The sequence below is a fragment of the Micromonas commoda genome, chromosome 13 (genome assembly GCF_000090985.2).
Source record: "Micromonas commoda chromosome 13, complete sequence".
Taxonomy (NCBI): Eukaryota; Viridiplantae; Chlorophyta; class Mamiellophyceae; order Mamiellales; family Mamiellaceae; genus Micromonas; species Micromonas commoda.
Window position 1 is genome coordinate 227,243 of NC_013050.1, and position 26,403 is coordinate 253,645.

General features: G+C 58.0%; 17 protein-coding genes across 17 annotated transcripts; 8 read left to right on the forward strand and 9 right to left on the reverse strand.

The window, feature by feature from the left end:
- Positions 1 to 142: 142 nt before the first annotated feature.
- MICPUN_63462 (predicted protein) lies at positions 143 to 3,406 on the forward strand (the record flags this gene model as incomplete). Its single annotated transcript, XM_002505385.1, has 1 exon — positions 143 to 3,406. One exon carries the CDS (start codon positions 143 to 145, stop codon positions 3,404 to 3,406), a length of 3,264 nt encoding a protein of 1,087 aa, XP_002505431.1.
- Positions 3,407 to 3,459: 53 nt separating this feature from the next.
- Positions 3,460 to 3,760, reverse strand: MICPUN_63463 (predicted protein; the record flags this gene model as incomplete). Its single annotated transcript, XM_002505633.1, has 2 exons — positions 3,460 to 3,621; positions 3,674 to 3,760. 2 exons carry the CDS (start codon positions 3,758 to 3,760, stop codon positions 3,460 to 3,462), a joined length of 249 nt encoding a protein of 82 aa, XP_002505679.1.
- Positions 3,761 to 3,908: 148 nt separating this feature from the next.
- Positions 3,909 to 4,859, reverse strand: MICPUN_63464 (predicted protein; the record flags this gene model as incomplete). The annotated part of the gene is made up of 1 exon (XM_002505634.1): positions 3,909 to 4,859. One exon carries the CDS (start codon positions 4,857 to 4,859, stop codon positions 3,909 to 3,911), a length of 951 nt encoding a protein of 316 aa, XP_002505680.1.
- Positions 4,860 to 8,037: 3,178 nt separating this feature from the next.
- Positions 8,038 to 8,822, forward strand: MICPUN_54614 (predicted protein). Its single transcript, XM_002505386.1, has one exon. It carries the CDS (start codon positions 8,086 to 8,088, stop codon positions 8,773 to 8,775), a length of 690 nt encoding a protein of 229 aa, XP_002505432.1. The 5' UTR covers positions 8,038 to 8,085; the 3' UTR covers positions 8,776 to 8,822.
- Positions 8,823 to 8,838: 16 nt separating this feature from the next.
- On the reverse strand, positions 8,839 to 9,215 carry MICPUN_87662 (predicted protein; the record flags this gene model as incomplete). Its single annotated transcript, XM_002505635.1, has 2 exons — positions 8,839 to 8,949; positions 9,039 to 9,215. The coding sequence occupies 2 exons, from the start codon at positions 9,213 to 9,215 to the stop codon at positions 8,839 to 8,841; spliced, it is 288 nt and encodes a 95-aa protein (XP_002505681.1).
- A 279-nt stretch (positions 9,216 to 9,494) lies between these two features.
- On the forward strand, positions 9,495 to 10,223 carry MICPUN_87574 (predicted protein; the record flags this gene model as incomplete). Its single annotated transcript, XM_002505387.1, has 2 exons — positions 9,495 to 10,002; positions 10,093 to 10,223. The coding sequence occupies 2 exons, from the start codon at positions 9,495 to 9,497 to the stop codon at positions 10,221 to 10,223; spliced, it is 639 nt and encodes a 212-aa protein (XP_002505433.1).
- Positions 10,224 to 10,268: 45 nt separating this feature from the next.
- MICPUN_63468 (AP2-like protein) lies at positions 10,269 to 11,568 on the reverse strand (the record flags this gene model as incomplete). The annotated part of the gene is made up of 2 exons (XM_002505636.1): positions 10,269 to 11,389; positions 11,514 to 11,568. The coding sequence occupies 2 exons, from the start codon at positions 11,566 to 11,568 to the stop codon at positions 10,269 to 10,271; spliced, it is 1,176 nt and encodes a 391-aa protein (XP_002505682.1).
- A 381-nt stretch (positions 11,569 to 11,949) lies between these two features.
- On the reverse strand, positions 11,950 to 12,888 carry MICPUN_109343 (predicted protein). The gene has a single exon (XM_002505637.1). It carries the CDS (start codon positions 12,863 to 12,865, stop codon positions 11,975 to 11,977), a length of 891 nt encoding a protein of 296 aa, XP_002505683.1. The 5' UTR covers positions 12,866 to 12,888; the 3' UTR covers positions 11,950 to 11,974.
- A 2,735-nt stretch (positions 12,889 to 15,623) lies between these two features.
- Positions 15,624 to 15,941, forward strand: MICPUN_74289 (predicted protein; the record flags this gene model as incomplete). The annotated part of the gene is made up of 1 exon (XM_002505388.1): positions 15,624 to 15,941. A coding segment is annotated over one exon (318 nt), but the record flags the coding sequence as incomplete, so codon positions are not given.
- Positions 15,942 to 17,630: 1,689 nt separating this feature from the next.
- On the reverse strand, positions 17,631 to 17,834 carry MICPUN_87402 (predicted protein; the record flags this gene model as incomplete). Its single annotated transcript, XM_002505638.1, has 1 exon — positions 17,631 to 17,834. A coding segment is annotated over one exon (204 nt), but the record flags the coding sequence as incomplete, so codon positions are not given.
- Positions 17,835 to 18,186: 352 nt separating this feature from the next.
- Positions 18,187 to 19,207, forward strand: MICPUN_109344 (predicted protein). Its single transcript, XM_002505389.1, has one exon. The coding sequence runs from the start codon at positions 18,375 to 18,377 to the stop codon at positions 19,158 to 19,160; it is 786 nt and encodes a 261-aa protein (XP_002505435.1). The 5' UTR covers positions 18,187 to 18,374; the 3' UTR covers positions 19,161 to 19,207.
- Positions 19,208 to 19,221: 14 nt separating this feature from the next.
- On the reverse strand, positions 19,222 to 21,035 carry MICPUN_106405 (predicted protein). The gene is made up of 3 exons (XM_002505639.1): positions 20,976 to 21,035; positions 20,790 to 20,859; positions 19,222 to 20,657 (listed from the first exon to the last, which is right to left on the reverse strand). Exons 1-3 carry the CDS (start codon positions 21,022 to 21,024, stop codon positions 19,310 to 19,312), a joined length of 1,467 nt encoding a protein of 488 aa, XP_002505685.1. The 5' UTR covers positions 21,025 to 21,035; the 3' UTR covers positions 19,222 to 19,309.
- Positions 21,036 to 21,339: 304 nt separating this feature from the next.
- Positions 21,340 to 22,032, forward strand: MICPUN_63474 (predicted protein; the record flags this gene model as incomplete). The annotated part of the gene is made up of 1 exon (XM_002505390.1): positions 21,340 to 22,032. One exon carries the CDS (start codon positions 21,340 to 21,342, stop codon positions 22,030 to 22,032), a length of 693 nt encoding a protein of 230 aa, XP_002505436.1.
- Positions 22,033 to 22,055: 23 nt separating this feature from the next.
- MICPUN_103716 (predicted protein) lies at positions 22,056 to 22,695 on the forward strand (the record flags this gene model as incomplete). Its single annotated transcript, XM_002505391.1, has 3 exons — positions 22,056 to 22,178; positions 22,266 to 22,327; positions 22,452 to 22,695. The coding sequence occupies 3 exons, from the start codon at positions 22,056 to 22,058 to the stop codon at positions 22,693 to 22,695; spliced, it is 429 nt and encodes a 142-aa protein (XP_002505437.1).
- Positions 22,696 to 22,761: 66 nt separating this feature from the next.
- MICPUN_103717 (predicted protein) lies at positions 22,762 to 23,223 on the reverse strand (the record flags this gene model as incomplete). Its single annotated transcript, XM_002505640.1, has 1 exon — positions 22,762 to 23,223. The coding sequence occupies one exon, from the start codon at positions 23,221 to 23,223 to the stop codon at positions 22,762 to 22,764; it is 462 nt and encodes a 153-aa protein (XP_002505686.1).
- A 618-nt stretch (positions 23,224 to 23,841) lies between these two features.
- On the forward strand, positions 23,842 to 24,765 carry MICPUN_63477 (predicted protein; the record flags this gene model as incomplete). The annotated part of the gene is made up of 1 exon (XM_002505392.1): positions 23,842 to 24,765. The coding sequence occupies one exon, from the start codon at positions 23,842 to 23,844 to the stop codon at positions 24,763 to 24,765; it is 924 nt and encodes a 307-aa protein (XP_002505438.1).
- Positions 24,766 to 24,816: 51 nt separating this feature from the next.
- Positions 24,817 to 26,369, reverse strand: MICPUN_63478 (predicted protein; the record flags this gene model as incomplete). The annotated part of the gene is made up of 3 exons (XM_002505641.1): positions 24,817 to 24,825; positions 24,903 to 26,068; positions 26,201 to 26,369. The coding sequence occupies 3 exons, from the start codon at positions 26,367 to 26,369 to the stop codon at positions 24,817 to 24,819; spliced, it is 1,344 nt and encodes a 447-aa protein (XP_002505687.1).
- Between the last annotated feature and the right edge of the window lie 34 nt (positions 26,370 to 26,403).

Genomic DNA, 26,403 nt, shown 5'->3' on the forward strand with positions numbered 1-26,403 from the left:
TTCGCTCGGTTCTCAAACTTTTTTCGCGTCCGGTGCCGACGGGGTCCCGCCACAACGCGGACACGGTGTTTCCGGTGCGCCACGCGCTCCGAGCGGCGATCGCGGGATCTTGAGGATACCATGACCGTCGCGTCCGACTGATATGAGCGAGCCATTCGAAGTCGCGGAGCTGCTGCAGGCGGAATGGCCCGTGCACGGCCTGGGGCAGATCCTCGGCGCGCTGCTCGAGGCGGACATGACCGTCGCCGAGGAGCAACTGACGCAACGTCGGCTCGTAAAGGGATCGATGGTGATCGAGGGCGAGGGTGGGATACCAGGGGGTGAGAGACTGCTCACGACCGTGCTCAGGGCGTGCCTGTCGTTCGCGGGGAGGAAGCTCGCGGGTGCGCGCGCGGGGGACGACGATGCCAAGGCAACCTCCAGCAGGGCTGCGGCATGGTGCACGTGCGCGGTGAACGTCCTGCTGAACGCGCCGGAGGAGGCGGCGATATCCTGCGAGACCTATGAGGTCTTCAGGACGCACTTCGCTCGCTTCCCCGACCTGGGATCGGCGACGCTCGCGACGGTAGAGCGCGCGATCGAGAAGAACGATCTCGGCGGGAATCCTGCTCGGCTGCTCGTTGCGCTCGCCGTTGCCGCCGCGGGAAGCCGCGACAGGGACGTGAAGAGACGGGCGATCGGTAGGCTATCCGCGTTCATTGGAAACATGTCGCCTGATGATATCACGGCGTGGGTGGATCACCTTGACGGCCGCTCGATTGATGATCTTGCCGAGGTTTGCCTGGCGCAGCCGAGCGAGTTGGCTACGAGAGCAATGCCCGCGATTGCGCGGCGGTGGCCCGCAATCCGAGGAGACGCGCTCGTCCTCGCGGCACACGGGGTCGTCGGAGGATGCCTTCCGGCATGGATCGATATCTTTGAGGTTGTCGCTCGGTGCTGGCCTTCGAAAGATGGCGCGCTGCGCGCGGAAGAGGAGTCGGCGGTGGTGTTGGTTCTCGAGAGCGTGGGTGATTTGGCTTCGTCGCAGTCAGAGATGACAGCTGTTCGCATCGCGAGGGCTGCGACGCGCATCGCCACCGTGTCGTGCTCATTGGTGTGCGAGGCTGCGGTAGTAAATATGTGCACGGGGTTGCTGAAGCGCGGCGTCGTTGAGGCTGGGTGTGCGTTACATGCAGCAGCTGAAATAGCGTGCGGTGATGCGAGCGAGGCACTGGCAAGGTGCTCGATTGATTTTTTTGATATCGGCTCCTCTCACCAGGACGATATCGTCAGATGCCTGGCTTTCGAGCTGGCGGGAGAGGTCATAGATTCATCCAACACTGGGCTGAAGGAGACGCTCTTGAGAGTATCGTCCAACGCAGCTTCAGCGGCGTCGCATGTCGCAGGAGAAATGTTGCGTCTTGTCAGTGCAAACACGGAAGAAGCCGGGGGACCTATCGCGGTGTTGGGTATTGCACCGGGTGCACTGCGCCTCCTGCTCGTGGACGCGAGGGATAATCCCGAAATTGGGGCGGATACTTTTGCAACGATGCTAGATGTCGTGGATGGTGTTCAAAACCTCACACGCGCAGGGGTCGAGGGCAAGGAAGAGCAGTTTTGCACTCTCAGGTTGTCGCTGGAGGTCATGATCGATGAGGCTGCGAGGTTCTCTGCGTCGTCGCTGAGCTTGCTGAGACACATCAACTCAAAGCGGTCAACCAGTACGGAACTGACCGACACGACCGCGTATCTTACCCACCTCCTGGATGCGCATCGCACCTTAATTGCGGCATCGAGGAGCCAGATTGGCAACAGGTGCAGGTTGTCCCTTGAGGGATGTGTGAAGCTCTTGGATCTCGGCATTGGACCAGCACACATCATGCATATGTCAGCTCGCTGCTTACTGGACCTTTCCATCGAGTCTAGGTACCCGCTGAGTAAACAGAAGCACGGTTCGGTGTTGGCGTGCGCTGAACACGCGGCTGCAGCCTGGCTATCGCGCGCTCCACATGAAGCAGCAGCTGCTTTGAAGCTGCTGCGGGGTTGCATCGTGGTCGCATCTGCCCGTGGGGGCATGAACTTCGTCCGCAGCCTGCTTCTCAAGGTCACGAACAGCTCGCAGCGTATACATGCATCTCAGACGGTGGCCAAACGCGTACATCCGGCAATGGCGTCCAACTCGTTCGTCGCTGCAGGTCGCGCCGGCAAGCACTCTCCGATGTGCAGTGTGGCTGCTATGGTATGCAACGCTTTCGACGAGCTCCTATGTCGCACCTCATTCGACGACGAAGCTGCGCATGAGTCGGCCGCAGCCATGCTCGACGTAATCCACGTGCTGGCGATCTCAAGCGGTGCGGAAGCCTCGGCTGATGCTGAATTTGTCTTGGATGCGTGCGTGATTGTTGTTCGCGATGCCATCTTTCACGAGCGCATGAAGCCGGAACTTGCAAAGAAGGCGTTGGAGGTGGTGATTGATCATTACAAGCGCGTGGATTCCCTCCCGGTGCGCGTAGTCAGCTTCTCCGACGTTCTCGTCGATGCATCTAGACACGTGACTAAAGGCCGTCTCTTACTCGCCCTTCTGTGTCTATTGGAGACATTGGAGGCTGACCTTGCGGAGCTGGCTAGTGTTGATTACGCGCCTGACACGGGCGAAGCGATGTCAGACGCTGCGACTGCGCTGCACAAAATTTTGACTGCCGTGCAGGTGTATTTCGACACCTCGGGGAAGGCGACGGTATCAGCGACTCCGGAGCTGCCATCATTGGCGTTGCTAGCACTGCAGGCGGCAAGGATCTGCCTCGAATGGATATGTAAGGCTACTCCCGGCTCGAAGGAGGAGGCTGCTGTGATCTCCTCTGGTGCTTACCTGCTGCGCTCTGTCGAGGTTCTCATGCGTTGCCCTATCATCCCCGAGCCAGAATCCGATACGTTGCAGAGATGGCATTGGGATCTCTTCTTCAGGAGCGCTCACATGGCTGCGAGGCTCTCGTTGGATGCCGACGGACATCCCAGGGCGCCGGTCAGGGGTCTGGAGACTTTCGTTGAGAAGGGGAAAGGGGGCGAGTACCTCGAGGAGGTGCTGCATACGCGGACCGCCCTTGCGAACAAGATGAGCTGGGCGGATGATTGGACGGATGCGCCGCTAAGCCCGGGACGGAGGCTCAAACCGAAGGAGGATTCAGGGATCGTGCCGGATGCGAAGCCATTGCTGAACGGGGACACCCCGAGGAAGGCTCAGAAGCTTGCAGCGACTGAGGCGAGGCGTCGGAAAAAGAAGCGTCGGAAGCGGGACAAGAATCCGTTCGTGGAGGCGCTGAAGGAGTCGGAAGGGGGGAAAGGTGGATCCGCCAAAGAATACGAGGATCTGGAGGATTTCATCGTGTGCAAGCCCGGCAGGGATTATCGACGCCTCCTTGGACTCTGAGGATGTGGGTTGGACTTTTAGCAAAAATCTAGAGTAGCTCAACACTGCTGTCATCACTCCAATAAAACAACGTCGACGTCGTCGTGAACTCCCTGAAGTAGCATCTCTCCCTCAAAGTGGATTACTTTTCGCTTCTTCGCTGCACGAAGAGTACCCACCAGCGCCTCGAATATGTTTGCGCAGCGATCGTCTGCGAATAAGACTCCGAACTTCACCTGCAAAACGTGATGTTAGACTTTGGGGGGGACGACGAGGTTTATGGCGCACCGCGATCTTCCCGTCAGGTCCCTCGCTCCCAAGTCGCCTGATTTCCTCGCGAAGCTGCGCGACCTCTTCTTCCACGTTCAGCCCCATCCCGATGTGTGTCGCGGATAAAGTAACTCACGCGCGCGTTCCGTCGCAAACCGGTCGCCTCACGGCACGGTGCAGCTTTTATTGTGGACTAGGTTCGGGCACACTCTTCACCATGCTGATGTTTTTCAGATGTTTCGTATTACACTGCTCAAACCTCCTGATTCTTAGTATCCTCCTGTATGGCGTCGAGCGCCTTCCGTGTGGCGCTCATGAATGCATCCACCTGCTGAACGACGTTGGTCGCGCTCACCCGCATCTTGAGGGCGAAGGTGGACACCTTCGCGTCCGAGCCGGACACCGCGTTTTTGCACGGGAAGCTCACCCCTTTCCCTCCCTCCATCTTGGAGAACTTCATGTCCTTCCACATCGCCGCGTTTAGGATGAGCCGAAAGTTACCCTTGGCGCGCATGACCATACGAGCACCGCCGTTCTTGCCGAGGTTGATGCGCATCTCCCCCCGGCCCCTCTCCTTCCACGTGGACCCCTTGCCCTCCTCGGCGACAAACTCGTATAGTGCACCCTCCGAGGCGAAGATGCACTCCTCCTCCTCCTCGCCCGTCTTGACGTCTTCTTCTTGGAGTTTGACCACGGGCTTGTAATATTTGTCGGTCACTCCCTCCGCATCCTCGTCGCCCTCGTCACCGTCATCGTCCTCCGCGTCGGCGGCGGGCTTTCCGAAGAGCTGAACGGGCTTGTTTGCGTCGCCGAACACCGACGAGAGAGAAGGGAACCCACCATCGGTGGACGCGGACTTGGCGAAGCCACCGAAACCGCCTCCTGCGCCGGCGCTGAAACCGCCAAAACCACCGCCGGTGCTGGAAGATCCGAAGCCCCCGAAGCCCCCGAAGCCGCCTCCGGCGCTTGCGGAGCCGAACAGCGAGGTTGAGGGCTTATCAACCTTCGCGGGCTCTGCTCCATCGGACTTTTTGTCCGAACCCTCGTCGACTTTGCCAAGCTCATCCTCCGTCTTCTCCTTGCCAGCCGCATCTTCGGTCACTTTGGTCTCCTCCTCTTTGGCGACCTTCTTTTCCACGTCGTCATCGCCGGATTCTTCTCGACTCCTTTTGGAGCCGACCTTCGGCTCTTCCTCCGCGGCCATCTCACTGTTTGAAATCGATGGGGCGGATGCAAAGTCTGAAATGTGTGTTGCCGGAGAAGAAATTGCGCAAAATCAAAAATCACCAACGAAATTATCGATAATTAACCACAAGTGATACAATGAATCAGTCACGCTAGAATTAGTAATTTAAGTTGAGCAGGAAAAAATCCGAAAGACATCACGAAGACAGCCCCCCTTGGAGAGGGTTCGCGATTTTTCTCTACGCTCCTCCGCGTTTTGTTTGGCATATGTAATCCAGTTAGAAATCCATGTTTTATGGCCTTTGAAAATGAATCCACGTCCAACCAAGCATGAATGCATGTATGTGTGGTGCTGATAAAAGAGAACGACGAGAGGAGCCTAACTTTTCGTCTATTAATTTATTACCTTCGCATGCAGAACGAAGCTTCAAGGCATCGATTTTTATGTCGTTGCTGGAATTTCTTGCTTGTGGTCCATGATTTTTGTTGCATCACACGACGAGTGACAGTTTCGATGAAACTTCGAGGGTCGAATGATGAAAGGACTCTTACCGGTACGAAGGTAGACATATTACATATTATCTGCCGAAGCTGGTACCTCCTGGAGCTGCTCGCTCTAAGCTAGCTAAGATGCGAAACATCTCAAGTAGCTTTAGAGCAAGATTATTGTATTGAGCACAACACCATTGAAAGAACAGCGAGTAAAAACAACGAACTGAAAAACTTCGCACATGAAGCCCATCCGAACTCATTGATCGTATCATACTGCCGTTGGCTCGCTCGATGTAAGATTCGCAAAACTGTTCATTAACACAGCAAAACACAAATCGGTTGACATATCAACGCGGCATTCCAAAAAGCGAATGTCCGAAGCACAAGGCGTTAATATCGTGGCTTAACCCGAAATACACCTGTAGGGTTGCCTATAATATGTTTTGCAGCTTGCGCAGTCTTCAATTCAACTGCATCTTCAGATTATCTCAATGACAACATAGGATTCTTCGAACAGGGAGCCCTTGACGAGACTTCATCCCATTCATCGTTGCACTTTTTCATACTAACGTTGTCGAGAAGGCATGAACGCGTGTTTGCGACCAAAAGTCCTCGAATATTTCGCATTTTACAAAAGTCTGCAGGCTGTTTAGATTTCTCTATCATCTTGAGTGCATCTTAGCTGGCATTCTGCCATTCAAAAAATACTTGAATCATCTGATGAACACAACCCCGACATCGGAGTTGCATTTATCATATAACGACGCTACACCTGCTCCTTGCCTGCATTTGTCAAAGATCCGTCATATGCTTTCGTCGTTTTCTGCTAAACAAGAATCTGAAGCCGCTCCTTCGTTCCAAGGTAAGTTGTTGTCTCGAGCAAAGTTTTTTCGATGCAGAAAACCATTCATCAACTAGTTGCAAGTCATTTGAAGCAGTACATGTAGGATTGTTGTCCTGACATGCTGCATAGCAATCGCAGAAACTGCCGTGACTATGCTAGCTTGTATGATATTATTGAATGCGCGCATCCATACGAGACGGCGTGTGCGAGAAAGTCATTGAACTTTCGAACACAACGCATTGATCAATTCAAATTGACTTTTGTTTCATCTTTGTAAACCGACAAGCTTGCTGTAACGGTTTGCGTGTTTCGCATTGGCGAAGATAGTTGTGTGTAATAGTTTTTCTGTCATTGAAGTGAGGATGCCGTTCCACAGACCATGCTTAATAACTTATACTGCAACTTTAATGTACCAGTAGCCAGCTTTTTGGTTGGTACGAAGGTACCACATCAGTTTCTATCTCACTGATTTGTTTACTTCCGCGCTACGTGTTGGATCGTCCTTTAGATGGCAATCAAAATAATTCTGGTCTCCTCAACTACGGTTTGCATTCGCTCTGAAAGTGACTTCATCCCGCTTCTCATCCCGGTGCCGTTTGGTTTCATTGTCCAGTCTTTCTGCTCGCGTAGAGCTAACTAGCTACCAGCCATTACGTACAGAGTCTTCTTTTCGCCATTTCGGATTCTCGCCATCGACCATTCTTCTTGTCTTATTCCTTCGTGGAAATCATGCCAAAACTGATGGAATCGGTTCCGTCCCCTGAACCGTCGAGTAGTGACAAAAGTGGGCTTGTAGCGATTTTTTTCTACAACATCTTTTTGGGAGCCGGCACGTTATTTTTCTTCATCACGGTCTCGTCCGATCGTGATAGCCATCCTTACCTTTCTCTGACTAAAAACTCATATGTATTTCCTTCAGAAAATTCTAAATTAACTACTTTTGATTTCGACCGATAAAAATTGATTCGTTTCGGATAATCAATCGTTTTCCTCGATCTGGATTTTTTATCTGCATTTTTGCGTTCCCTTTTCCGCCGCAACCCAGAGCCGATCCGATTGCCCGACAGTGCACGTAACGCAACGCGGGACGTCCGGTGACTGACGCTTCGTCACGTCTGTCCTCTTCGGTGCTCCTTTGCTTTTTGTCTCCTCGCACGCGCCGCCGCCGAATATGAGCGCTGTTGCCGCGCCGTCGGCCTTCGCGCCTTCTACCACCGCCCTCAAGCCCCGCACGCGTGATGCGCGAAAGGGCCGTCGGGCCGTCAAGCCCAGCCGTGCGGTCACGGCGTCCACCGGAACCCTTGAGAAGCTCTATCTCGAGCCCATCAAGAAGATTGAGGGCACCGTTACTCTACCGGGCTCCAAGTCCATGTCCAACCGCATCCTGCTTCTCGCCGCCCTTGCGAAGGGCAAGACCAAGGTGCTGAACCTTTTGGATAGCGACGACATCCGCTTCATGGTCGACGCCCTCAAGCAGCTCGGCCTCGAGATCACCGAGGATCGCGACAACAACGTGCTCGAGATCGAGGGCTGCGCTGGCAAGTTCGCCGTCGAAGGCACTGAGCTCTTCCTCGGGAATGCGGGTACCGCGATGAGGCCTCTGACCGCCGCTGTTGCCGCCGCGGGCAAGGGTACTTTCGTCCTCGACGGTGTCGAGCGCATGAGAGAGCGCCCAATCCAAGACCTGGTCGATGGCCTGAAGCAGCTTGGCGTCGATGCTGAGTGCACAATGGGAACGGGCTGTCCTCCCGTGAAGGTCGTGGCTAACGGCCTCCCCGGCGGACGCGTCGAGCTCAAAGGATCCGTCAGCAGCCAGTACCTCACTGCAGTGCTGATGGCGGCTCCTCTGTCCACTGGCGATATCGAGATCGTCATCACTGACGAGCTTATCTCAAAGCCCTACATCGACATGACCGTCAAGTTGATGGAAAGGTTCGGGGTCGAAGTTCAGGTCTTTGACGACATGCAGCGATTCGTCGTCAAGGGTGGACAGACCTACCAGTCGCCCGGCGAGGCCTTTGTGGAGGGTGATGCATCCTCAGCATCGTACTTCCTTGCCGGCGCGGCCATCACCGGAGGAAAGGTGAAGGTTATTGGGTGCGGCACGGACAGCCTCCAGGGCGACACGAAGTTCGCTGACACCATGGGCCTCATGGGCGCGAAGGTGGAGTGGGGCAAAAACGATGTCACCGTCACGGGCCCTGGTGGCAAGCTCAAGGCCATCGACGTGAACATGAACGCCATGCCCGACGCCGCCATGACCCTCGCTGTGGCGGCGCTGTACGCGGACGGTGTCACCACCATTCGTGACGTCGGGAGCTGGAGGGTGAAGGAGACGGAGCGTATGATCGCCATCTGCACCGAGATGAGGAAGCTCGGATGCGACGTGTACGAGGGTGCTGACTACTGCGTCATCACTCCCCCAGGGAGCGGCAAGATCAACGAGGGTGTCTCCATCGATACCTACGACGATCACCGTATGGCCATGGCATTCTCGCTCGCCGCGTGTGGGGGTGTTGGTGTCACTATCATGGACCCGACGTGCACGAAGAAGACGTTCCCGACCTACTTCGATGCCCTAGCTACGGTGACCGTGTAAATACAGTGTGCGCAACCAGGAGGGTACGTTCAACTTTTAGCACGTAATTAATTAAGAGGTTTACTACGAAGGCGGTGCCCCCATCTGCTCCATAGTCTGCTGGTTAAGCTCCGCGAAGCGCAGACTCACGCGAGCAGAGTGCTTCAAAAACTTTTCGCAGCACTTGGTAACGCACTGCGGGAACGAGAGAGGAAGAGATGTCAGCTGATTGCAGGATTCGCTCTGGTGGTGGCAGGTGGAGCGTGTCTTGTCGGCAGCCTCACCCGCTCCTCATCCTTCTCCAGATCCTTTCTCCGGAAACTCTGCACACAATTGGAGAAGCATTTCTCCACGAGACTATTGTACATGCGAAGACTGTCGCGGACTTGCATACTCTCGACCATCGCCGTCATTTTCCTCTCATCCTCGGGGGGGATCCCGGCCAACTGAGACGGATCCATCTGTCTTAACCCTAATCCCTTCTACCCTGCGGCTGGCTCGTGTTTTATAGGCACGAAACAGGTTTCCGTGTTTCTGAATGCAGCCTGAAGCGACCCAGGTCTGGCGGACTTCTCGAGGCTGATCAATGCCCACGGGTGTGGCAGAGAAAGTGGGCAGAAGGCAGCAGCGGTGGTGAGATAAAATAAAACTCCTGTCACGGCAACGCCGTTAGCACGAAAATGATTGGAGTTTGTTACATTCTGAGCCGGACTTGGACGTGAGGGACGGGGGCATACGCGATGTTGCTTCAATACGCGGAGGCCTTGTGCGCTAGGCATCTAGTGCTTGCTAGTGCATCGCCCCGGAGGCGTGAAATCCTGGGCAATCTCGGGTTGAAGTTCGATGTGGTGGTGTCTCGTTTCGACGAGGATTTGGACAAGGCGAAGTTCGGAAACGGTGGCGAATACGCCATGGCGACCGCGCAGCACAAGGCATTAGAGGTTGCCGATCGCCTCGAGCAGGAGGAAAACTCGCCGTTCATGATTATCGGGGCCGATACGGTGGTAGAAGCACCCGATGGAACTATCATGGAGAAGCCCAAGGACGAGGCAGAGGCAACAAACATGCTTTTGTCGTTGCAGGGCGTCTCTCATCAGGTTCATACCGGAGTTTCGCTAGTATTTACGGACGGCAGGCTCGTGAAGTCGTTTTCGGAGACCACTCACGTGACTTTCGCCCCACTTGACACCGAGGAGATTGCGGCTTACGTGAAAACTGGGGAACCTTTCGACAAGGCTGGTGGTTACGGTACGTTACTTGATTGAGACTCCTACGTTTTATGTACATTTTTCGTTGTGGAGACCATCTAAAGTTCATTTCGTAATTCTCGCGGCGCAGGTATTCAAGGGCCAGCAGGTGCGTTTGTCAGCTCGATTAGCGGATGCTACTTCAACGTCATGGGGTTCCCCATACACAAGTTTGCGAAGACGATGTCGGACCTGATCAAGGATGAGACAATCAAACCGTAGACGTTTTTTTAGCCGTGGGACTGATTGTGTCGTCTCATCCTCTCCTCAAGCCTCCTTGTTCTTGACCTCCTCCTTGCAAGCAGCCTTAGCCTCGAGCTGCGCACCACCGGGCTTGTCGTCCTCGAAGGCCATGAGCTCATCCTTGTAATTGGCCAGGGTGTAGTTGGTGGCAGCCCCTGGTCCACGGAGCCGAACGAGGGCCATGTCGTAAGCCCGCGCCGCAGCGCTTTCCTCGTTGTACAGGCCAAGATAGATGTGCTTCGAGTTCGGCATGCCGATCCTCGCCTCCCATCTGCCGTTAGGGTGCTGGGTCACGCCGCGGAAACCGGACGAGCCACGCGCAAAACCTTGGCTTTGCCTGCGAATCGCCATGACCAGTTCCTCAAGGCTTACAGAAGCCATGTATCCACTCAGCTCTGTGTACTTCGCCTCTGGGAAATTCAGCTTGACTTTTCGCCCGTTCTTGCCCCCTTTGCATTTCATTGCGGCGACGTCATAGGCCTCGGCGGCGTGCTCTTCCTTATCATATCCGCCCAAGTACATCTGTTTGCCTGTCTCTTTGACCCAAATGTGTGCTTCCCACCTGCCGCTGCGCTTGTGCTTGGTGACACCTCTGTACTGGCTGGATCGAGGCTTCTCACCGCCACCACCGGGGATAGCTTTCTCTCCGTCGACGCAAGGAAGGTTGTGGATATCTGCCAAGCCGTTCTCTTCTTTTGCTAGAAATGGCCTGCTCGTAGCACTGCCGCTGCTGTGATTGTCAAAGAGGCCTCTTTTGCGGGTGTTGGTTATGTTTCGTGTCTTCTTGTCCAGCGTCTTGTCGGGATTTGGACGGCAACTCCTCTTCTTCTTGTTGTTGGCCTGCGACCCAGTGGCTGTGCCAGCGACCACGGTGGACTTGAGCACGCGTTTGACGCCCATCTCATGGGTCGTCTGCTCTCGTGCCGTAGTGGGGATCGCGTTGGTAAAGCCATTGGTAGGTGCGATCGACTCCTCGAGGCAGCCATGGGCCCACGCAACTTTTGGCATGTTGTCGTCGCTTCCCGACGTAGGAGGAGCGGCGTTCAAGCCTATCAGTTCTGTGGGCATGCGGTTCGTCTCGTTAGTCTGCTGCGTCTGCTGTGGTCCGTTCTGACCATCATGGGAAATGTCCGCGAAACCGAACTCTGGGCATGAATAGAAAGTGGATACACCGCAGTGGTTAAAGAGAAGGAACTGGACGCGCGGAGGGCGGCCGCGACCGACGCAAAGGCGTTATCTACTGGATGACCTCGGTAAAGGATTACGCACCGCGAAGCTCTTCGTCCGTCAGGAAGCTTGACGGGATATCCCACCCCGACATCATGCGCTTGTTAAGAAGTTTCGGAGCCTGAGGGTCTGCGGCGTGGCCGCCTGATACAGGGAAGTTCAGCCCGTTCTCCACCAAACCCTTATCAGAGCGGCCGGCGCGCGATGAGGCACCGGATAGACGTCAGACGTTGCAAAAGCCGAGGAGCTCTCCGCGATACACTTCTGAGTATGTCGAGCGCGGCGGAGCAGTGTTTACGCCCCGGCGGCTGACCACTTTGCGCCAGAGCCCTGCCGATACGCCAAAGCGCGATATCCGAGAACCAAGCAACGACCTCGTTGGGCGTGATCAACATTCATGTTGATCCATCCGAGACTAAATTTCTTGGAAGCCGCGCGAAGAATACACAGAACAAAGGATGAATCGTTGTGACAGACTGGGGAGGATTGCTTGTCAAAAGTTTCTACTCCTCGTCGCTCTCCTCCTCAGAAGAGGATGCCTCCTCCAGCCAGCTGATGAACGGCTTCGCCTTTTCGAAGAACCGCGCATCCATGTCCGGATCCAGCGACAACGCAGCCTGTTTTTGCTGGCCCCAAGCAATCACCGCCTCCTCCGAGAGGACGTCCGCGTCGTACAGCACCTGCAGTGTCTTTGCCGCCGCGCCGAGGTAGCGAACACCACCTGTGCGCTTCACAAACGGGCTCGCCGAGAGAGCCAGAGCCTCGATTTTGTTAATGGCGAGAATCTGATCGGCGCGCTTCTTCAGCATCATCTCTAACATCTCACCATTCGTCTCGAGCTGCTTGGCGAGTTGGGCCAACAGATCCTTGTCTGTTCCCGCGGGCTCGGAAGGGTGAACCTTGGGAAGGCCATCCGGGAGACCACTGGGTGCAGGAAGCACGAGTGACATCACGCAAGCCGTCGCAAGGGCGCCCGTCTCAGCGAATGATCGACCCAAAGACTCCGCTAATTTCTTTAGCGCGGCAGCCTCAGCCTCGGAATCGCGTGATTTGCCCTGCATCCCAAGAATTGCCACTTCCACGTCCCGCTGATACTCGCATTCAGCCTTGTCCTCCGCTTCCTCAGCGCCGGGACCGAGAGCGGCTCGACGCAGGGTACGAAGCGAATAGAAGATCGCAGTACCGTCGCGACGGAGACGACCGAGGAACTGCTGGAGGTCCTCCCATGCCAGTAACCTACCGAGATCCTCCTGAAGCAGAAGGGTGTCAACCGCCGGGCAATCCGTACCATAGATGGACGAGTAGTCAACCACGAGGACGTTAAGAGGCGGGGCTCGACCCTTCAGTGAGTCGGGTACGGTCAGCAGAGCCTGGTTGTACAGGCGCTTAACCATAGGATCCGTTCCACTGCCGCACGCGTACGCGATGCCCTTGGAAAGCATGACGAGCGTGTCGATGTCAGATTCAAGCGCCTCTGCCACGGACACCTTGAGCATCGGTCGCAGGGTGATGAGGCCAATCTGCCCCTCTGTCTCATCGCCCATCTGTGCCTCTTCCTCCTCGTCCTTCTTTTTCGCTTTCTTCTCGCTCTTGGCGGACTCTTTCATCACGCGCTCGGCCTCCTTCAGCTTCGAGTTGAGCCTATGCACCTCCTGCGTCCACTGCTCTGAGTCACCAAAACCCGCGAGCATGAGTGCAACCTTCCTCGGGTCAATGCAACCCACCATCGTGACGCCCTCCTTGGACAGAGCACCGCGGATGCCGTCAACCTTCTTCGCGGCACCGACACCCGTCGCCCACTGCGCCTTCAATCGGGTGAATTCTTCATACGACAGGTTCTTGAAGATTGGCTCGACGGCGTGGCGCAGAGACTTGACGTCGCCCTGAATCTTGTCCCAGTCTCCGCCGGGTCCTTTTATGCCCAGCAGGTCGTTACCCTGCGCGGGATTGAGGTGGCGCAGGAGGAGAGTCGGCATGCGAGCATCAGACATAACTCGCTGATACTCCGCATGGTTGTTGAACAGCGCCAAGGGGCTGATGGGTGAGAGCGAGGTCTTCTCCTCTGAGTACACGTTGAGGGTGGACATTGGCAGGTCGTAGGGCTCCAGGCTGATAGTGATCTGCCTGGCGGGCGTCGTACCGCGCCACCACGGCTCGAGACCCTCCCAGGGTCCCAGCGTAGCGGAAGCAAGTACAGCAGCGACGGGCATGTGGTTCTGGATCGTTGAGACGACCCCGAGCACGTTGGGGTCGAGGTGGATACCCATGTTCGGCTCATCAAAGTAGAGAAGCAGGTTGTTCTTGTGGTAGAAGCTCGACTCCTTCGCGGCGTGAGCCGCCTTCAGAAGCGAGGCGGTGGTGTTGAGGTCGGCGATAATAATGTCGGGCTTGCCCGCACCGCGATCCTTAAGCTTATATCCCACGTCCGCGGCATACTCCAGCTGCTGCTCGATGGTGCCTGAACCGGCGCTGAGCTTTTCGCCTATCGCTGCCTTGGCGCGCAGCGCCTTCCTGTTCCGCGCCTTGTCGCGAATGGAGTAAGGACGACGCACCTGGTGAAGGGTGCCATCACCAGAATGGTCGCGCGCGGCGGTCCAGTAGGGCGCGGCGTGCGCCTCGCACTCTTGACCGACGCGCTTCAGGACCTGCTTGGTGGGCACGGAGTACACCAAGATGACGTTTGGGTGCTTCACCTTGAGCAGCCTAAGGTGCACCATGAGCGCGGTGAACGTCTTACCGGAGCCGGTCGGGGTGGAAAGGATGACATGTAGAGGTAGAGGGGGCTTGGCGTCTGCCTCGATAGCCTTGTTTACGGTCGTGTAGTGCTTGTCGAGCTCATCGAGCAACTCGTGCTGGTGCTTGTACATGCGCGCCACGCCGCCAGACTGCGCGCCACCCTTGTTTGTCCACAGGTGCATGGCGTCGAAGGCCTGGTCCTTGATCCTGTTGCTGGTTTGATCCCAGAGGATCTGAGCCGCCTTGGCTTCCACGGAACCCGGTCCGTGCTTCAGGGCTTCGCGGCGCAGGAACAAGTGGTCCGCGGCAGACGAGGATGCATTGACAACGGCGTTGAGAAAGCGCAGGGTGTGCTTGCCGTGCTCCCTCATCGCCTTGATCTCGTCTAGCACCGCCTGAGCCCAGAGGGACTGAAGACGTTTCTTTTCAGCTTTGTCATTCGAGGCTTCCTCGTACTTCTTCGGGAAGCACTCCTTGGCGAGCGCCTTCCAGAGATCAGCCTCCTTCCTCTGCACGTAAAAGAATTCGAACACCTTGCCCTCCAACAGCGCGGGGGGCGCCTCGAGGGCGCCGTCCCAAGGCTGCAACTCGCGCATGATGCGGAAACCGGCGCTGCCACGGACCTTAGCGACGAGGTCGGAGTTATCGATATCCGCCCAGTCATGGCTCTGCGAGATTCGGGCGAGGAAGTCGAGGTAAGTCGAGGGCGGGGAACGAGGTGGGCGATCGGGGCGGGCGAGATAGCCTCTGATCGCGCAGGGGGCGAAACAGGCAGTCCTCGGGACGCACCGAGAGGCCGGATCCGACGTCGACGCTCAGCGTCGGGTCGACTTGGGGTTCGAAGTCGTCGTGGATGTGACCATCGTCATCGGAGGAGTATTCATCGGCGTCACTCATACTCGGACGTGCGCCGCCTGTAAAGGGCTCGCTGTCAGGAATACCTCTCGCCTTTAGGTCAATGATGATGGGCGGTCTCCAATGCCTCTTGGGGCAGACTGCGTGCATATCATGGGCACAGCTCCAATTGCAGTTACAATACATATTTCCAACAGCTTCCCTGACTGATTTTCCATTGACATTATTTTGAGGGTTCTAGGGTTTTAAAGTTACGCGATCTCATCAGCTCAGTCAACGATCGACGAACAGAAAGGGGATAAAATCGCTACGGACGAACTCCTTCTTCCGCCTTCTTCCAACGTTTATCGGCCTCACCAGCTCAGAATCGTCGACGCGGAACCGCCGACGCTCATTAACCCGTCAGACGAAAGCGTCGAGTTTTCGCCGTGCGCACGTCCTCTTTGGGTACCCGCCGCGCTAAACGCTCATATCACAGATTTTTAACGAGGCACCGGATCGCAAAAGATGGCGGTCAGGAGGCGCGCGGGAAGCGCCCGTAAAATGATGGCCTTCAGCAGGATCGTGAACTGCCACACCGTGGAAGAGTACGCCAAGGTTTTCAAGAAGGCGGGCGACAACGGATTGGTCCTCGTCGAGTTCGTTGCGGGCTGGAGCTCCTCCAGCAAGAGCATGCAGCCGTACATGACCACCTTGGCCAAATCGGCGGAGTACAAGAAGATCCACTTCGTCAGGGTCGACATGGAGGCGCTCCCTGAGATCGCTCAGAAGTGTAACGTGAAGGCGCTGCCCACGTATCAGCTGTGGAGGGGCGAAGAAAAGCTCGAGGAGATGACCGGCGCCTTGCCCGCAAAGCTCGTGGCCATGCTCAAGACTCACCACGTCAAGGAGAAGAAGGGCGGGGTGGGCAACTTGGTGGCCTTTGTGGGATCGCTCGTGCTTGGCGTGTTCGGTCTGCTGAAGATCAAGGACCGGATCGAGGAGTGGGAGGCCGAAGAGGAGGAACGAGCCGCGATCCGCGAGGCCGAGGAAGAGGCTCGAAAGCTCGCTGAGGAGGAAGCCATCCGCGCGAGGCAGGCGCGGCTCAGGCAGCAGGCGGCGTCCAGGTCGGCGGCGTCTTCTGCGAGGAGGGGTTAAGCGAAGAGCACCGCATAGAAGAAGACACGTTGAATTCTACCATTCTATTTTGTCATCTTGATAGCGTGCGCGGCAAAAACCTTGAGTCTAAAACATCTTGAACTGATCGAACGCGGCATGGTGTTGGGGCTCTGGCTTCTTTTTCTCGGACGGAGTGTATGTGGTGTCCGGCATGATATCCAGCGGCATGCCTCCCATCTGTGGGGGCATCATACCTCCCATCATCATACCCTGACCACCGTTCATCACTCCTCCCGTCTGGGGCATCATGCCTCCCATCTGAGGCATCATGCCTCCCATCTGCTGCATCATGCCTCCCGTCTGAGGCATCATGCCTCCGGCCTGAGGCATCATGCCTCCGGCCTGAGGCATCATGCCTCCAGTCTGAGGCATCATGCCTCCCATCTGAGGCATCATGCCTCCCATCTGAGGCATCATGCCTCCCATCTGCTGTTGATGGGGCATACCCATGCCTGCCATCTGCTGTTGATGGGACACGCCCATGCCTGCCATCTGCTGTTGATGGGGCATGCCCATGCCTGCCATCTGCTGTTGATGGGACACGCCCATTCCACCAGTCATGCCGTTGGGCTGCTGCATGCCTCCCATGTGAGGCATGGATCCCATTCCACCTCCCACCCCGCCCATACCGCCCATACCGCCACCCTGGGGCGTATTGAATAAGTTCATGATGTCATCCTTCGAGACTTGGGGTTTGGGAGCCGCCGCCGCCGCCGCGGAGGCGTCCGTGAACGCGCCCCAGTCGTCAGCCGCTGCGGGAGCAGTAGTGGCTGCCTGGGGATTCGATGCAGCTGCGGGTGGCGCAGATACAAATGCATCCCACCCGTCGGTCGCGGCTGGTGCTGCGGGGGGGGCAGGTGCAGGCTCGGATGTTCCAAATGCGTCCCAACCGCCAGCAGCGGCGGGAGGCGCGGGCGAAGGAGCCGTGGGCGCAGGCGTGGAGGTGCCAAACGCATCCCAGTTCCCAGTGGCGGTTTGAGGCGCGGGAGCGGGGGTGGCGGCACCGAAAGCGTCCCATCCCCCGTTAGCAGCGGGCGCAGCGGGCGCAGAGGTACCAAAAGCACCCCAGCCTCCGTTGGTGGCTGCGGGTGCAGGTGCAGGTGCGACGTCGAGCAGGTCGAACAAGCCTCCACCCACGGGAGCCGCGGCGGGAGACGCGGCAGGGGCCACAGCGGGAGCCACAGCGGGAGCAGACGCGACGGATCCTCCACTTCCGTCTCCCCTGGTCGGTCCGTCCCTTGTGCTGTCCACGTACATCTTTCGGTCATACTTGGCCCTGATGTACTTCTCCACCACAGGCAGCGCCGAGCTCGTGGGTTTCGCCCCGGGAGGGAGGCGAGCCTCCCAGTACGCGTTCGCGCGGTCGTTACCCATCGTCTCCATGTCCACCACCTGTTTCTCCTTCCACGTGTCCAGCGTCGTGGACCGCACGAACGATATGTGCACGCCGAGAGAGCGATGGATGCCCGAGCAGTTCGTGCAGATGAAGATGCCGAGGTTGACGGACGCCCAGCGCGGTTGGCGGGAGGGGCAGTCTGCGCATAGTTGGTTCTCGGGGCGCTTCAAGCATGCATCGAGGCGCTTGAGAAGCCTCCTTTGCTCAAGATCGGACATCCTGAGGTGAGAGAGCCGGCCCAGATCTCGACCACAAAGTGTCCGCCCGCCAGAAGTCCCCGCCTCCACCGCTCCAGTCTCACTTTGAAAACTGAGGACACTTGATCCTCGAAGCGACGGGCGGATCCCGCAGACGTGGCTCCTGACAACTCGGCTCCTTTTTCGGTTTGGAAATCTGGAAAAAGAATATGGGGAGGGAGGGCCAAAATTCCTCTCCGGGGCACACGCCCAATTCCCATTCGTCTCGACGAATCATAGACGAGCAGAAGATATCTGAAGGTTCCTGAAGGGACTTGAAGGTTGCCGTCGTCACCTCGGGAAGGGCGGGAGCATTGTTCGGTGCGCGACCGGGGCGACGGCGGCGCGCGACGCGAAGTTTGGCTCACAGGGACGGAATCGAACCTCACAGGAGGATCTCTCCGTGAGCGACGCGGCGCCGAGGGAAGTGCGCGCACGTTTCGTGGCGCGAAAAGGAGAGCGCCCCGCTCTTTTGCCGTCAAAAAACCAGGGTTTGTAATTTCTCGGCGGAGGCGCGCAACGATGGCGGCCAAGCCGGAGCAAAAGGAGACGGAGATGGTCAAGGACGAGCGTGAGGACTCCGGCGACTGGCTGGCGGACATCTTTGACGCGGCCGACGAGGGCGTGATCACGTCCCTGGAGATGTCAGAGATGTCCCTCCCGCAGGAGACCATTGCGGCCTTGGAGGCCGAAGGGAGTGGCGCCGCGTGTGCGCCCGGATCGAATGAGAAGAGGGGGCGGGAAGAGGGTGGGCGCGAGTCGGCGAAGAATAAAAAGTCACGACGCGAGAAGTTGCGAAGGGAGGCGCTGAACGACAGGTTCATGGGACTGAGCGCGCTGCTCGACCCCAACGGGGCCGGGCCCCTCAAGACGGATAAGGCGACGATAGTGACGGAGGCCGCGGTGGTGATCAAGAGACTGCGTGAAGAGCTGGCGAAGCTGTCCGCCACGCTGGAGACATTGCAGAAGACCAATGCCACTCTAGAGAAAGAGAAGAGCGGTCTGGCCGCGGATAAGGCTGCGCTGCAGCAGGACAAGGCGAAGCTCGAGCACCAGCTGCACTGCTTCATGAGCAGCATGCCATTTGCGTCGCCCCCACCTGGCGCGGCGTTTGCGCCGGTGCCCGGGCCCTTCCACCCACCGGGAGCAGCGGGTGCGGTGGTGACGCAGCAAAACGGCGGTGCGGTCAAGCTCGCACCAAACCAACCCGCGGGAGGGATGATGCCGGTTATGTGGAGCCTTCCCCCCCTCGTCGTGCACACCACAACCGCGGAGGAGGATGCAAGGTTGCACGCCCCTTGTGCTTAGGCCACAGTCACTCCATGACTTTCAATACCTATCAAACATATGTAGCGAACAAACACGCAGCTGGCGACAATATTACATTACAACTCGAGTACGTACTCTCCGGTTCGGCGTTCTCAGCCGCACTGGCGCACTTCCCGCAAGGAGACCTCTCACACAAACCGGCCCGCAAGCACCACCACGCCGAGCACCACGAAGAGCAGGGGGTGGTCGCACATGACGGCGTAGATGGCTGGCGTCGCCTTAATAAAGGCGGAGACAAAGAAGCCGAGAACGATGCCAACTCCCACGAGAAAGTGGGGCGCCCAGTCTGGCAGGTCCCTGCCGCCGATGAAGGTACCTGTTGGCGTGGGGCACCAGATCTGATCCTTGGAGATCCCCAACCCGAGAACGGATGACTGCAGCGTGGGCAGCACCTCAGCGCAGAGGCTCGACTCGTTCACCATCATCCCATCGATGAGGTTTCGAGTGGTGTCGGTGAAGTTAGCGTTGAGGAATGAGTGGCCGAGGAGCGCAAATGCGGTGGACGTGATGTTGACGTCACCGTAAGCCTCGACAACCCCCTCAGCGTGCTCCTGAAGGGCGTCGAGGAGTGCCATTCTGCGATCGGATTCGTAGATGAGCGCTTCGAACTTGGCTGACTGCGCCATGAGATCCGCGGTCCTCTTCGCGCATTTTTCCTCGTGTCGCTCGGACAACCGCTCCGTCTCCTCCACCTCGACGCAGTGGTTCAGCACGTGCCGCTCCATCCCGGCGCCCTCGGGCGGCGTGGCGCACTTCTTCGCTTTTTCCTTCTTCTTCTGCTGCAGCTTGAGGATGAGATCTTCCAGCGCCGCGATGTTATCGTCCAGTTGGCTCATGGCGCTGTTCAGGCCTTCGAGATTCATCTCGGGCACGTCCGCCTGCACTCCCATGACGGCATCCTCGTCGTCGACGAGCAGATCCGCCGCGGTGTCCCGGAGCTTAGCGAGTCCGAGTTGAGCATTCATGACGGCGTTCGTGGATTTACCCCTCCGGCTCTTCTTCTCCTTCTTCGCATCGGAGCTCCCGCCGAACCACCCGCCCTTCTTACTCGCCCCGCCTCCGATGACCTCGGGCTTGAGTGTCACCTCACCGTCGGACCCACACGTGAACGATTCCTGGGTGTACGTCTCCGGCGCGGGTTCGGGGGCGGCGCAGGGTGCGCAGGGTTTGAGGGCGCGCAGGGCGTCGAGCTGCGCCATGAGGTCCTTCAAGCCGGCGTCGAGCTTCTCCTCGTCCTCCTTGCATTTCTTCGTCCACGCGCGCTTCACCTCCTTGGTGCACACAGTCTTGACCTGCTTCTCCACGGGCCGGCACATGCGCGCCTGGGCCTTGAGGCACGCGCGGTGCTCGACCCTCAGGCGATCGCACACATCGTACTTGTAGGAACATATGATCGAAGTGATGCCGGTAAAGTTTACTGGGGGACACTTCTCGTCGAACTTGCACGGGTTGCACGTGTAGTCCGGGCACGCCGCCCTGGAGTTGGGCACGCGGGAAAGAAAGATCGAGTTAGCGTGCCGCGAGGAGGAAGGCTTCTTTGACTGGAGTCAACCCGCCGCCCGGGCAGGTGGCGGCAGGATTTGGCAGAGAGATGCATTTTAAACGCACCATGTTTCATTCTCGTACACCGCGGGAGCGCTGGGGTCTAGCGCCTCAGCCACGTGAGAGTGGCGGGAGCCTGCGCGTGGGAAAGAGGAGTGAATCACGCGGTCAGTGAGAGCGAAACGATTTGGGCGGTCGAGCCGTGCGAGCACTCGATCGGACCGCGCGATTGCGATGAAAGAGTTCGCGTACCCAGAGCGATCAGCAAAACCACAGCGACCCACGCTCGGCCGACCATCATGTGGATCTTCGCGGCGGCGGTGTGTAAGACGAGCTTGGCCTGGATTTTGGTGTTACACCGGGAAGGAAGAAACTGGGGTGATCCTGTGCTATGTTTAGCAGAGACGATCACCAACAAATATTGATTTATGTCCATTTATGATCTATCGTCGTCTATCCAACTAAATGTCTATGGCGGTAGCTACATCTATTTATGGTATCCACGAAATGTTTGGCAACGGCGCAGCGATGAGAACAGCTCCACTGTCCACGCAGCGCGCGCCATCCGTATTTGAACCAACCATCACTACTGCTGGTGGTCGTGAGGACGGGGATGATGCAGGGCGGGGTTCTGTTGCGGGCCAGCCATCGACTCTCGCCTCCGGACACGCTGAAAGTGCAGGCTGTTGAGCAGCGCGTTTATCTCCGCGTAGTGCGTCCCGCGACCGAACGCTTCGTCCTCAGTAGGCCCATCAACCCGCTCATGTTCATCCTCCGGGACTCGAGACATCGGCGGCGCGGTGCCTACCCCCCCGACCCCTTCAGAAGGACCGACGAGCCCGGCCACGAGCGCATCTCCGCCCGACGTGCCACGTACGCCTCCCGTGTTCAGCCGCTTCACCGCCCTCTGAAGTTCATTCAGTTCCGGATCCCTGTCAACATCCTCATGCAAACGCTTCGAAGACCGGGTCTCCATCCAGCGTCCGTCGACTCGACGCGTCGTTCCCACGCTCGTCCCCCTCCGGCTAAAGAGCGCTCTGCTCTACTCAGATCTGGCCGTTCGTCCTTCCAGAGATCTGAGCACAGCTGCACTCTCTACCGTGCGTTTCCTAATCTCGCAGAAGTCAGGATACTTGTAGGACCGCACGGTTCTGCAGGTTGGCAGAACTATGGAAGCCGCTCGCGCTGCCTCGAAGAGCTTGCGGGCGCCTTCTGGTGGGTCGGCGCAACACCAGAAAAAAGTGCTTTTCACACAGGTCCACACAGGTCTAAGTCAGGTGCCGAGGAAAATTGGGTCTGCACACTCTGACGGGCGCCAACGAGGGTACGGACATGGGAAAGACACCGGAAAAGAAGTCATCGGGCAAAAAGGCACCCTTCGGCACGACCAAGGGCGCCTTCGGCAAGGAAGGAAAGGGGGGTAAGGGCAGAGGAGGTAGACCACTGGGTAAAATGGTGAGTACCGCCGCACCGCCGCTTTTTTCCGGTGGAACTTGACGAACTTTTGCTGACCTCGCACCACGCCCTTGCCAATCCTCACAGGAGTGCGGACAGGAGAAGACGAAAAGAGGGGGCGAGGCGGTGTTCGATGACAAGATCCGCAAGTGAGTCATAGCCCGTCCCCGCATTCCTTTCACCCTGGAAAGGAATAGCGCCCTGTTTTTTTTCGGCATCCTGCAATAATTCGCGTTGTTCGATGCTCACCTCTCGCATCTGTCCGGCCGACAGGGAGTGGGTAACCGGGTACAGCAAACGGAAGACGCAGCGTAGGAAGTTCGCCATCAAGCAGGCTGAGGAAAAGGCGCGGAAGGAGAGGCTTCAGGAAAGGAAGGAGCGCCGTGAGGAGATGCGACGGAACCTTGGACTGGACAAGCAGAACGACGAGGAAGAGGAGAAGGTCGTCGGCAAGGTGGACACCGAGGTTGTGGAGTACGGCAGCGGGGTGACGGTGACCGTGGAGGGTCTCGACTGATTACCTCGTGGATAGCATTAACGCGTCGGGTCCGAGCCAGTGGTATTCGAGGTTTCTCGCTTATTATTAGTCCCACTCGATGTTCTTCTTGTTTCGCAGTTTTTTCTTGTCGGACCCGCGTTTCTTGTTCTCCAGTCGCACCTTGTTGGCTTTCTCCGCCTGTTTCACCAGCTTTTTCTTCGCGGTCTTGTTCGCCTTTTGTTGGGGCAACTTCGAAGCGCGGTTAAGGCACGCCTGCATCTTCTCCAGCGCGTCGTCCACGTTCTGCGACTGCGTGCGGAACCTGCTCGACTGGATCACCAGCTCGCCATCTTTGTTCACCCTGTTCTTCTCCAGCACCATCAGCCGCCGAGCCACCCACGGATGCAGCCAGTCCGATGCCCGCTCGAGATGCAGTCGCATGTCGACCTTCGTATTCACCTTGTTGACGTTCTGCCCGCCCGCACCGCCGCTCCGGGCGAACGAGATGGTGACATCGTCCTTGGTCACCTTCCGAGGTGGGTCTGTGCACTCCCCTGGCTCCGGCATTGGCAGGGTGTCCGCGACGCGGGGCCCGGAGATGCCTCGCAACGCCTCGACGTCTTTTGGGCCTTTATCATTCAATGGCGTTTCATCGAAATCTTCGTCGTCCTCGTACTGTGAAGATGGCGGGCGAGAGGAGGAAAGGGATGTCAGGGGCGTGCGTTGGACGCATCGGTTGGAGTGAAAGTTTGGAGCTGGGCACTGACCCACGCCGGGTCGTCTTCGTCCTCGTCGTCCCAGTATTCGTCGTCGTATCCGCCCTTGCCGTACGCACGCACGAGGCGGAGCCTCTCACCATGTCCCGTGAACCCCTCATCGAACCGCCGCGCTCGCACCGTGAAGGGAAGTCCGAGGGGCGGCCACGACCGATGTTCGCCTGCGCGTGCAACTGTCGCCGCGCGCTGGAACCCGCCCCTCGCTTGGGGCGGTCGTGCCGCCGCTCCGCACGATGAGACTAATCGACGGCAAAGTCCAAGCATCGTGCGAAACCCCGTCGCCGGCATGCAGCCCAAGTGCGTGGTGCGAAGCCGTCTTGGTCGTGCTTTGGCAACAACCAGACAGAATATTTTTTGAAAACACATCCCTTCACAGTTCAGACCACCCCTCCTACCTAGAGAAGCGATCATGGTGGTCAGCAACGTCCCTCTACAGCGCGACCTCCGAGATGATTTGAATGCTAATCGTCGGCGAAGGAGGAATAAAGGCGCACCCCGCGGGCCGAAGGATGGCGAGAGTAAGGACGAGCGGCAGCGGCCCGCGATCGATCGGCAGCTGCCCGAGCCCCGCGCGAAGGAGGGTAAGCAAGAACAGGGGCAGCATCAGCCGAGGCCAAAGCCCCAGAGAGTCAAGAAGGGCCGCAACACCCGAGACTTCGAGCCGAGCCAGGCACCTCCTGGACTGAAGGTGGTCGTCGGCGACGCATCCAAGGCTACCCTCGGCAAGAAACTGCACGGACGACATGTAGTTTACGTGCCCAACTTCTATTGCGAGGAAGAGGACGCCTCCGTTTACGAGAAGCTGATGCAAGAAGTCAAGGCGGCGGGCTCGCCGGACATGTGGGTTCCCTGGCATGAGGACTCACATTTCATCGCCAACGACAGGGATCGACACGGCAAGTGGAAACAGGAGTCTCCCATTTTCATGGCTGTCGTGGATCGGATCGCCAAGTACTTCAAGATGGACGTGAAGGCGACGCGCTTCAATTGGTATCGGGACGCGGAGGAATGGAAACCCTATCACCACGATGCGGCGGCGGTCAAACCCGACAAGGCCAAGACGCAGAATTGCACCGTCGCCGTGTCCTTCGGAGCGTGCCGGGACGCAGCTTTTGAGCACGCCAAGACGGGCACGACTGTGTTTTTCCCTCAGGGGAACGGTTCGGCGTACACCTTCGGCCACGACGTCAACTGCGAATGGAGACACGGGATTCCCCAGGTTCCCGAGGAACTTCGCAAGGAGGGCGGGATACAAAATGCGGGACGCGTATCCATCATCGCCTGGGGCTGGGTGGATCAGGACAGAGATGACATCTCGGCTTTCAAGAACTGACTGAGTCAACTCGATTTGGCAGAGTTTGATCTGCCCCGCCCGACAACCTCTCTAGAAGCCCTCTTGCGCAAGAACGAGAGCGCTGGCTCGCACGTTTCCTCCCACGATGGCATTTCGTCTACCTTGCCGTCGAGCACCTCATCGCTGTGTTTGTCTCTCGCGAGTCGCACCGTCGACTCGATCAGTGCCACCCGCGCCTGTCTCTCCTCCCTCGATCCGTTCTCCCCGGCCCATCTGTTCCCTGATCTCCTGTTCAGGGAATATATCCTGTCGTGCAGGTTCATTCCCCACGCCCACCTCGGCACGTCCTTTATTCCCCACGGCACCGTGTAAGTCAGCGGCGGCGAAAGGTGCCCGTACTTTGCCACGTAAAAGGTGACCACAGGCGCGAGTGTCCTCCTGACGAAGTGATCTGGCAGGCTCCACGCGAAGCCCAATTCGTTGAGCTGCTTCACCTTGAGCTCATCCAGAGGCGATGTGGTGCCCCGCTGACGAAGCCGAGCCGCGTACCTACCGAGGTGCATTCCGAGCGCGATTTTCGGCAGGCCGCTCGCCAGCGCTCCCCTACCCGTCGGGCACACGTAATCTGTCGGCACCGCGAGGTGCCCGTGTTGCCGCCTGAACCACGCGAGCGCTGGCACATCTCTGATTTGCCACGTGTGCGCCGACTTGAGCTCCCACGGAAAATCAATATCTGCCAGTGCCTTGGCGCGCTCGGGCTCCTGATCGAGGTAGAACCCCTTGTTTTTATCCCTCATGTCGTGCACGACGGACCCGAGGGTGAAGCCCCAATTGAACCGCGCGAGCTCCGGGTCTGGCGGGCACACGTAGTGCCTTGGTACCAGCAGATGGCCGTGCCTTCGCTTGAAGAACCTCAGGGTGGCCATGATCTGGTGGTAAAATATCCAGTCCTTCGACCTCCACACGAACCTCTCCGCCTCCGTCTCCCCTCCCACGCTCTGCAGCATCTCCAGGTACTCGGCGTTGTGGCGCACAAAGTCGCCGCGAGTCCTGATGTTGTCCACCCTCTTCCCAAGGTTGAAGCCCCGGATGGCCTCGGGCACGCCGGGATCGTCCGGGATCACGTAGGTCTTACTGATGTTTAGGTGATGGTGCTTCTGGAAGAAGTATCGCAGGCCAGGCAGGATCTTGTGCACGAAGACGTCGTTCTTCGACGTAGCCTCCTCGCGCCCGATCTGCCGCAGGTGCTGGGCGTAGTCCCTGCCGGAAGTCTTCGGCGCCAGCGAGCGCATCCTCAGCGCGCGAAGCCGAGCCTCCTCGTCTTTACCCGCCGACAATTCCGCTACCTCGGTGGAGAAACCCTGTCGGAAACGGCGATGCGGAGTGGTCAGCGTCAGCGTCGGGGAGCGTGCGGCGGCCAAGAGGTGAGGAGAGGTGCCCAACTTTTATTCTCGAGGAGGAGGATGCGACGCACCTGCACGCTCCGACGATCCGTCCATCCTTCGAGGAGCCGTGCGCGAGGGAACAGGAGATGGACTCGCCGCCACGTGAGTAGACCCGCCGACTGTCGGCCCAAGGTCGCCCCGCACCTGGACAACATCTCTCTCGGTCTGTGGCGAGCAAAATTCTCTCGCGGACTTCATCAACGCGAGGGCGAACTGAAGCACTCGATTGTCG

Excerpts from the sequence above, each read along its gene's own strand:
- MICPUN_54614 (XM_002505386.1), top strand. The coding sequence starts at position 8,086 with ATGACCGTCAAGTTGATGGAAAGGTTCGGGGTCGAAGTTCAGGTCTTT.
- MICPUN_109343 (XM_002505637.1), bottom strand. The coding sequence starts at position 12,865 with ATGGTTAAGCGCCTGTACAACCAGGCTCTGCTGACCGTACCCGACTCA.
- MICPUN_109344 (XM_002505389.1), top strand. The coding sequence starts at position 18,375 with ATGGCGGCCAAGCCGGAGCAAAAGGAGACGGAGATGGTCAAGGACGAG.
- MICPUN_106405 (XM_002505639.1), bottom strand. The coding sequence starts at position 21,024 with ATGATGGTCGGCCGAGCGTGGGTCGCTGTGGTTTTGCTGATCGCTCTG. Across the intron at positions 20,860-20,975 it reads GGTTTTGCTGATCGCTCTGG|GCTCCCGCCACTCTCACGTG; the intron begins GTACGCGAACTC and ends TCCCACGCGCAG. Across the intron at positions 20,658-20,789 it reads GTGTACGAGAATGAAACATG|GGCGGCGTGCCCGGACTACA; the intron begins GTGCGTTTAAAA and ends GCCCAACTCCAG.